At 56.8% G+C, this 8,839-nt stretch overlaps 4 protein-coding genes across 4 annotated transcripts; 2 read left to right on the top strand and 2 right to left on the bottom strand.

The window, feature by feature from the left end:
* Nucleotides 1-120: 120 nt before the first annotated feature.
* Nucleotides 121-2,296, bottom strand: GUITHDRAFT_119662 (hypothetical protein; the record flags this gene model as incomplete). Its single annotated transcript, XM_005821091.1, has 4 exons — nt 121-1,445; nt 1,570-1,868; nt 1,912-2,037; nt 2,088-2,296. 4 exons carry the CDS (start codon nt 2,294-2,296, stop codon nt 121-123), a joined length of 1,959 nt encoding a protein of 652 aa, XP_005821148.1.
* A 1,399-nt stretch (nt 2,297-3,695) lies between these two features.
* On the top strand, nt 3,696-4,147 carry GUITHDRAFT_155824 (hypothetical protein; the record flags this gene model as incomplete). The annotated part of the gene is made up of 2 exons (XM_005821090.1): nt 3,696-3,815; nt 3,868-4,147. Coding segments are annotated over 2 exons (249 nt in total), but the record flags the coding sequence as incomplete, so codon positions are not given.
* A 54-nt stretch (nt 4,148-4,201) lies between these two features.
* Nucleotides 4,202-4,417, bottom strand: GUITHDRAFT_119660 (hypothetical protein; the record flags this gene model as incomplete). The annotated part of the gene is made up of 1 exon (XM_005821089.1): nt 4,202-4,417. One exon carries the CDS (start codon nt 4,415-4,417, stop codon nt 4,202-4,204), a length of 216 nt encoding a protein of 71 aa, XP_005821146.1.
* A 1,420-nt stretch (nt 4,418-5,837) lies between these two features.
* Nucleotides 5,838-6,348, top strand: GUITHDRAFT_80763 (hypothetical protein; the record flags this gene model as incomplete). Its single annotated transcript, XM_005821088.1, has 2 exons — nt 5,838-6,136; nt 6,195-6,348. 2 exons carry the CDS (start codon nt 5,838-5,840, stop codon nt 6,346-6,348), a joined length of 453 nt encoding a protein of 150 aa, XP_005821145.1.
* Between the last annotated feature and the right edge of the window lie 2,491 nt (nt 6,349-8,839).

Below are 8,839 nucleotides of genomic sequence, written 5' to 3'. Positions count from 1 at the left end.
GTCCTCCTCCTCCTCCTCCTCCTCCTCCTCCTCCTCCTCCTCCTCCTCCTCCTCCTCCTCCTCCTCCTCCTCCTCCTCCTCCTCCTCGATGCTCCCGCAGATCATCGCTCAACGCATATCTTAGTGCTGCCTCCGGTCTCGGCAGTGCCCGCTCTTCTCCTCCCCCAAGATCGACCGCCCGCCAGCTGTCTTTTTCTTGAGCTTGCTGAGCGCGTCTGAGATCGTCTCCGCCGGCTCTTCGCTCCTCCCCAGCCGCTTTCTCACCTCCCTCCTCCTCCTCAACATCTTCCTTGCCAGGTGGCTCCTCCATGCGCGCTGCAGTCTCCCTGCCTCCTCGTTGATCGTGGCCCAGCTGCTCAACTCCTTCCTCCGACCGCTGGGACGCAGAGGCGACTGCCGCTCCCTCCCTCCTCCTCCTCCCGCGCTTGCCGCCTCCTCTCGCCCTCCTCTAGGCTTCTCCGTGTGCGTCCGGAACATGCGGCTTGCCGTCACCTCCAGCGCCACGTGCAGCTCCCTGCCCCTCTCGGGGGGGACCGAGTCCAGCTGCGCCCAGGTCCACACCAGCTGGGGTTGACCGTGGAGGAGGGGAGGGAGAGGGAGCGAGCAAGAGCCCAGCAGGATGTCAACTGGGTATGACCTGGAGTCGTACTGCTTCACCTTCACCACCTTCCCCTGCAGCGCCAACTTGGAGGCGTCCGACGGCAGGTGAAACTGGAAGTCCTCCGACCAGCTCACTTCTCCTCCTCGAGCCAGCTGGGAAGCAGTCCTGGCCTTCGAGCCCGCCAGCTCCAGCTTGAGGTAGTAGCTGCAGGAACCCTCCTCCTCCTCGTCCTCCTCCTCCTCCTCCTCCTCTCCTCTGGCGATCCTCCTTCGCAGCCTCAGCTCCGAAACATTGACATGCAGTGCCTTGTGCGAGTGCCAGGTCTTTGCAGCTGGGCTGGAAATCTCTCGCTCGACGTCTGCCTGAATTCCAACCTCCTCCGTTTTCCTGCTCACCAGAACCCGCTCCTCCCTCTCCCTCTCCCTCTCCCTCTCCCTCTCCCTCTCCCTCTCCCTCTCCCTCTCCCTCTCCCTCTCCCTCTCTTGCTCCCGCTCCCGCTCCATCCTAAATGGAGAAGAGATCGACTCTGACGTGAAGGGCGGGATGCCCTCGCTGAAATCCTCGGTCTGCTCAAGATTCTCCTCCTGCACGTTCAAGATGCTCCTGGCTGTCTGACGGATTCTGCTGAGGAAGTCCTCCTCCTCCTCCTCCGTCATGTCATGCAGGCTGTTCCTCCCGGCTGCCGCTGTCTCGCCTTCTGTGAACAAACCAGGCATGCTCGTCTTGGCGGCTGCGAGGAGGCGACGAGCGCGAGCAAGGGCAGCATCATCAGCATCATCAGCATCATCGTGACCCCGCGCTCTTGACACAGTTGGATCAATCCTCGAGTCCAAACCAGAGTAAGCTGAGAGAGGAAGTCAGCGTGAAGGAGGCTGAGGAGGCTGAGTTGACTGCTAGGGGGGAGGGAACAGCACGACGAGACAAGAGACGAGGAGAAGGAAGAAGAGGAGCAGGAGTCCGCTGTTCACCTGTAGAGAAGATAGGAAGAGGTTGCGACTGTGTGGATCCCAATGTGAAATCCATCTTGTTGATCATGGAGGCAACTTGACTGATCCTCGTCAACGAATCTGGACTGAACGTCGCCTCCTCCGCCTCCTCCGCCTCCTCCGCCTCCCTCCCCCACGTTCTGCTCGGGCCATCGTATCGCATCGGTCTCAAGAACTCGTATCTCCCATCCTCCTCCTCAAACTCCATTCCTTGCACGTCTTCGTACGTGCTTCTCCTCCCAGGAGGTCCTTTGCTTGCTTGCGGAACTTGCATGGTGGGCCTGCGAGAACATGAGCCGTCAAGTACACCGGACGCAAGATCACCTGATCGCTCTTCCTCTCAACGATCCCTCCTGCATTCGCCTTTCAGCCGCTGCAGCCAGTCTCGTCTTCCTCTCTCGGTCCATCTGCAGGTGCTGCAGCGCCGCCTGACGCTCCTCTTCCTCCCACCTGCCCTCCGTCAGCTACTCTAACAAGGCCACGCGCATGCAGACGCTCACGAGGTTCTGGAGTGGCCGAGCCGCCGCTCAGCTGCCGCCATGGCTCGCAGCTTCGCCTCTGCTTCCTTGCTGCTGTTGATCACCACAGCAGACCTCCCTGTGCTCCCCAGAGTGTGACCCTGTCCGCTCCAAGCTTGCCATTGCTCCTTCTTGCCTCCATCCTGCTCCGCCCCTTCTGGGGAAGACGAGAAAAAGAAGACGATCAACATGAGCTCGTGAGGTCAAACGCCTATTATATCCTCACCTTCTACGCCATTCCTTCCATCCTCCTCCATGTGCCCGCTGCCCCCTCCTTGTTCCATAGGGGAAGAGACATTCGGTTCTTGCACTTGAGAAGGAGCTGATGCTGCTGATGCCGATCCTGCAGCTGATGCTGCTGATGCTGATGTATCTACTTCCCTATCGCGTCCTGCATCCCCTCCTCCTCCTCCATCCTCTCCATCCCCATCCCCTTCCCTTCCTCCCTCATCAGGACGCTGCATTCCTGGGCGGTTGAAAAAGTTTTGAAACTTTGATAGATGTTTGAAAACTTAGGAATAGAAAAGTTTGTCTGAAAGTTTCTGAACTTCAAAATACCCAAAAAAAAAAATGTTAAAAATCATTAAAAATTTGGATGAAATAATTCAAATTCTGAGATATTTTATTTCAAATTTTCTAAAGATACTTGAGGTTTCTTTCCAATGATCTCAAACCAGGGGTCAGGGGCGCCGGAAATAGCTCATATAGCGTAGAACGACGGGGTAAGAGTTTTCTTTTTTGGTCGTCAGTACTAGAAATTTGTACCGGATACCCCAGATCCTTTAAAAAAACAGGGTGCAACTTTGAGGAGGGAAAGTGGGGGTACTTCAGTATAGAAAGTACCGGTGATCTTACTACGGTCTTGATCACACAGAGGCGTTCCAATCTCAACGCGCCGCCATGTTCAAGGTAACAGTCATGTGGACATGGAGCAGAGGAGGAGGATGAGATGGAGAGAATGTAACACGACATGAACCGATACTGATAAGGACAACATCCTCGATCAATACGTGCGATCCTCTCTACTTCCACTGCAGTTGAGGAGGCAGCAGAAAACGAATCACCAGGATGCTCGTGTCATTTTCAGTGTGAAGCAGCTTGTGGTCCTGATAGTGCAGAATGTCGAAGATGCAAAAACTAGATGAATGAGTGAGATAGATATCATACAAACTCTTTGAGGAGATGTGTAACGACAGCAGATGAGCACGGGTAGGGTTGTGAGACCAGCAACTATGAAGTTAGTGGACATGGGGGGAAACGTCTCGGTAAGCAGCTGCATTGATGGATCAATCAAGAATTTTTCCTTGAATGAAATGATTGTTAGGACAGCAAGTTAGATATTTGAGGTAGTACAGCACAAGCTCTCGTTGAAATTATCACTTTCACTCGACATCATCATTGTCAGATGTGATGTGATTGCTAGTTGGCATTTTTTTTTTTTGCATTTTTTTTATTGTACTGTTGTTTTCATGTATCCCGTTGGATCTTCTTTACCAACCCATTCACGAATCGTATCCTTTGTTTGCTGCGGCCTCGTTTGCATGTTGGAAGTAGTTTTCCATCATAACTGGAGTGTTGACGTGCGAACAGGAAGGCTCTGAATTCTCGAAGAACGCTTGGCTTCAGACCGGTGACAACTCCGGAAAGGCTTGGTGGGAGCACAAGGCCACTCCCGGACATCATGCCATCCTATCAGCGATCCCTAACCTGGTAGGTCGCGATGTGCTCTAGTTCCCTGTCGGTGACATGCTTCCTCTGCTAGAACGGAGCGATCCACGTCGACAGGGCCCCGGGATGGTCCTCCCTCCTGCCCCAGACTAAGAACGGAGTTGATGCTGGCCTTCAGTGCCCCATGTGCTCCACGGGATCCGCGAGCAACCAGAGCTACTAAGCAGCACTCATACTTACAAGTTGAGGTTCAGATTTAACTTTGCAGGGGCAATGACCAGTCCTTGGGGCGACGAGGGTGAAGTTTGTCATACTGGTATGCAGACATCGTTTACATTTAAATATACTCCTTACAATCGAGGTGACGCTGCTGCATACTCGGTCCCTCGATTCTTTCCCTGCGCCTTGTGCTCTCAACTTGTTCCGATCTATCCAGTAGGGCAGTTGACCACGCCTGTGCTCGACACACTGCAGACGAACTGAAACTGCGAGGCTGTGGGATACTTTTGATTCAGATCTTGCCCGAGGTACTCAGTCGTCCAGGCGTCCGACTGTACCTTTCCATGACCGAGGTACTCTTCTGCCCATGCATCCAGTCCACTGGATGTGGCCAATTCCACGTATTGACGAACGTCAGCAAACATCTACAAGTCAAACGCAAGTTGTCAGTGCCAACCAGACCAACACGAACGAGAATGAACGGGCCAGACATGTCCCACATGGTAAAGGGAGGAGTTGGGAGGGGGAGCGTATGCTGCAATGATCACAGGAATTCTTACACCAAAGGTCATGACAGGACAGGAAGACACTCATGGTTTTCTGATCTCTCTCTCCCTCCCTCCCTCCCTCCCTCCCTCCCTCCATCCATCCATCCATCCATCCATCCATCCCTCCATCCCTCCATCCCTCCATCCATCCCTCCATCCATCCCTCCATCCATCCATCTCTCCCTCCTTCCCCTCTCCCTCTCTCTCTGAGGACAGATTTGGACCAACTCAGGTCTCAGTCAGACATCAACACCGTAATTCACAGTGACCACCAAAGTTTCAAGGAAACATCTACATCCTTCATGATCCCTCCCTCCTCCTCTCTCGTCTGTCTCGTCCCGTATCTCGTTCCCCTCTCCGACACATCGCTGCCTTTGCCGCCGCCACCATGTCTATTTCAGCTACGGATAGTATCCGCCCAGGTATCCGTTAGTATCCATTACCGCCCGAGCCCGCCCCGTGGCCCCTGAACTCGACCGGGCCCGGACCCCGACCCGGGACCTTAACTAGAGGAGTTTACTCAGTGACTGGATTAAATCTATTTTAGTGGGTGGATTTTCAAAAGATTGACCGTCCGGTGACAGTGGCGATGGCGGAGGCTGGAGGCGGGGAGAGGAGACTGTGAAGCGAGTGAGGGCTCAAGTAGGAGACTGAGGATCGACTGAGCCTGAGGGCTGAGACTTTCTCAGCAGTACAATCACTAGCCTGACTCAGGCACCGAAGCATCCGATCCTTCACAAGATGACGGTGACTCAGTGGACTCTGGCTGCAGTGGCTAGCCTAGTAGCCTGACCCGGCGGCCGCTGGCTGACTCAAGAGGGACTCAGTCACGCGGACTCCTTGAAGCTAAGGAAGCGCTAGGATATCTCGATGCTACTCGCTGCTGAGCACTAAAACCAAGACTTGATCTGTGCAGCTTAAAGTAGACGAGTTGTGCATGTCTCAGTTTCAGCGTCATGGGGGAGGAACCCCCTCCTTCCATCTCTCCTCTTCAAGCTCGATACAGTCAGGGCTGGAGTCCATCAGAGGGTCCTCCATGTCGTCCATCAGGTCTCATGCCTCCTACACCAAGTAAGTGAACGTTGGTCGTTGCCGCCACTCACGCTCTGGTCATGCAGTGTTGGCCGAGAGAAGGCGAGAGGCAGTGAGAGGGAGGTCTGTCATGCCTTCTGGTGTCCTGGTGTGTGCCTGAGAGCATGCTTGTTTGCAGGGGCAACGGCGAGACGAAACTCACTTCCTTTCCCCCGCAAGGACCCCCAAGAATGGCATATCGCAGATCCGGGAAGAGGAGGATGGAATGCCCAGGAGCGGATGGGAGATTCGAGAGTACAAGACGAGGTACAAAGTGCTGAAGAAGCTCAAGGGAGGGGCGATGGCGGTGGTCTACCTCGCTCAAGACTGCACGTGCGGAGCCTTCTACAGGGAAGTAATCCTCAAGGTCCTCCTGGGAGGGGCCACCTGCGAGCAGCGGCAGCGATTCATCCGCGAGGTCTTGCTGGTGTCAAAGGTGAAGCATCCCAACGTCGTCGACTACTTCGATGCTGCCGAGCAAGTCGACGGAACGCTCTTCATTGCCATGGAGGTCATCCATGGAAGGTAGCTTCTCCTCCCTTCCCTCCCTCTCCGCGGGCTCGAGGGATGACTGTCCCCGCAGCGACCTGCAGCAGCTCATCGACAAGCACAAGCAGCTGGAGCATGACTTCACCGTCCTCACGGCCATCGGGGTCCTACAGGCCCTGCAAGCTTGTCATGCCCAAGGCATCGTCCATCGCGACCTGAAGCCAGCCAACATCATGATCGCAAAGTGAGGCTGAGAACGTTCTCCCCTCCTCTTCTTCTTCCCCTCCTCTCCTCCTCCTTTCCCCTCCTTCCCCTCCTCCACAGCCCCCCGCCCCAACCTTCTCCTCGTCTCATGCTCCTCCTCAGCATCCTTTCCCTCCCTCTCTCCCTCCTTCTCAAAGGGCCTTCAGGTTCACAAATCAGGTCAAGCTCATCGACCTGGGGCTGGCGAAGCAGCTTGACGACGAGTCGCTGCTGACGGGCGAGAACGTCGTCGGGACTCCCATGTACTTCGCTCCCGAGCAGACTTACTCGGGCTCTAAGATCTCCTCCAACCTTGACCTGTGGGCCGTCGGTGTCATGATCTTCCACTGCCTGACAGGTCCTGCCTCCCTCTGCGTCCTCCTCCTCCTGCGCTTCTTCCTCCTCTTCCTCCTTCTCTCGCTAGTCACTCCTCCCTACTCCCTACTCATTTTACTATGGGAGCAGGCACTCTGCCCTTCGCCAAGCTCGGGGACTCGTTGGAGGTGATCGTGCATGAGATCAGGACGAAGCAGCCGCGCGATCTTGTCCAGCACGCCAACGGTCGAGCCTCGAGCTCCTTGAAGAACGTGGTCGAGCAGGCGCTGGTGAAGGACCCAAGGAAGCGAATCCGGTCAGCTCAAGAGTTCATCGAACTCCTCAGGCCTCTCGTCAAGTCCTCGCACGGGCTGCCTCCTCCTCCCCGCGCCGACTACATCGGGCCCGAGGAGCCGATTCCTTCCTCGCCTTCCCCCATGCGCAGGTCGTCGTTGAGGCAGGAGGAGAAGGAGGTCCAGCGGCTCTCGACTAAGGTCGGGCAGCTGGAGCAGCTGGTGGAGAGCTTGACGCAGGACAAGATCGAGCAAGAACGTCACTTGATCGCCTTGCAGCAAACGATCGCCAACAAGCAGAGAGACGCAGACGATCCGCAGGTCTGCCCTGCCCTGCCCTGCCCTGCCCTGCCCCACTGACGTCTTTGCTGCTTTCCCCTCGTCGTTGCAGGAGCTCGCGAGGCAAGACCGGAGGCTCCAGGAGGAGCGAGCGAACTTCGAGAAGCACCTGAGCAGGATGCAGCAGGAGAAGAGTCAGATGCAGCTGCAGCTGCAGGCGACGATCAATGAGAACAAGACGCTGAAAGAGCAGCTGCTCGAGCTGAAGGCCTCCTCCTCCTCCCCGCACAGAAAAGTCCCCCCTACCTCCACACACATCAGCGCCGACCTGGTCTCCTCGGGGCAGGAGGAGAGCTCGCTGGCGCTGAGGAGCGTGGAGGAGGCGAAGAAGCTGCTGGTGGAGAAGGAGAAGCAGATCGAGCAGCTGTACGAGGAGATCGCGGACAAGGAGCTCCAGATGGAGGAGCACAAGTCCCAGTTGGAGTCCCTCAGGGTGACGAGCAAGCAGCAGCTGAGCTCTGTGCTGGAGAACCTTGACGAGCTGAGGTCCCTGCTGGCCGAGCGAGAGGAGGAATGCCGCTCTCTGCGCCAGCGAAACCTCTCCCTGTCCTCCAGGTCTGTTGCCAACGGGGAGGGAGGGGAAAATGGGGAGCAGGAGGACAAGGTTGGACCCTCCGCAGCCACCGGGCTGGAGCTGGTGCCGAGGAAGCCGCTGAGCAAGGGCGAGCAGGCGGGAGAGAAGGAGTACGCACTGGTTCCTGTGGGGAAGGCGTACATCAAGGAGCGAGCAAGTAGCCTCAAGTTAGACGGCAGAGGAGCAGCAGAAGCAGAAGCAGGAGAGGCTGGGGAGCTCGAGCGGGAGGTCGACCGGCTCAAGTACCAGAAGTTCTCGCGGGAGCGGGAGATCGACCGGCTGCGAGGGGAGGTGGAGGGAGTGAGGGCGATGATGGTGCAGAAGGACAGAGACGTGAAGACACTGACGAGGGAGATGGAGCTCAAGGACGCGGAGCTGAGGAGCGTGCGGTCGGTGAAGAAGACGACCTCCGGGGTAATGCAGTCCATCCAGTTCCAGTTCTTCATGAACGGAGACACCAACGGCCTCCTCTACAGGTTCGGGGCCGCGGGGAGGAGCAGCTGGCAGAACCCGACCAAGAGCGGGTTGTGCCGCATCATCTGCGGGCTGAAGGGGGTGTCGGCCATGAACGGGGTGCGGCAGATCCAGGCGAGCAAGGACGACGTGCTAGAGCGATCGGTGATGTGCGACACGTTCGCGTTCAACGACGGATGGTTTATCATCGACCTCGACCCCAAGGACCAGGGCGTCCTCCTCCGCCCCACCTACTACACGCTCCGCAACGGAGGAGGGAAGGGCCGCTGCATGACAGGATGGGTCCTGGAGGGATCGGACAGCGTCGATGACGGAGCGAAGTGGAAGAAGCTGGACGTACATGTGCGTGCGGAGGCGGGGAGGAGGAGGAGGCAGTGACGTCTGTTCCTGCAGGAGAACGACAACTGCTTCCTCCTGCTGGCCTCAGAGACCTCGCAGGAAGTCTACCCCCATCACTCTCTCTCATGGATGATACAGGTCACACTCTCACTCCCTCCCTCC

The sequence above is a fragment of the Guillardia theta genome, assembly GCF_000315625.1.
Source record: "Guillardia theta CCMP2712 unplaced genomic scaffold GUITHscaffold_153, whole genome shotgun sequence".
Lineage (NCBI taxonomy): Eukaryota > Cryptophyceae > Pyrenomonadales > Geminigeraceae > Guillardia > Guillardia theta.
The sequence above is the reverse complement of the archived record's forward strand: the minus strand, read 5'-3'. Positions and strand labels throughout refer to the sequence as shown.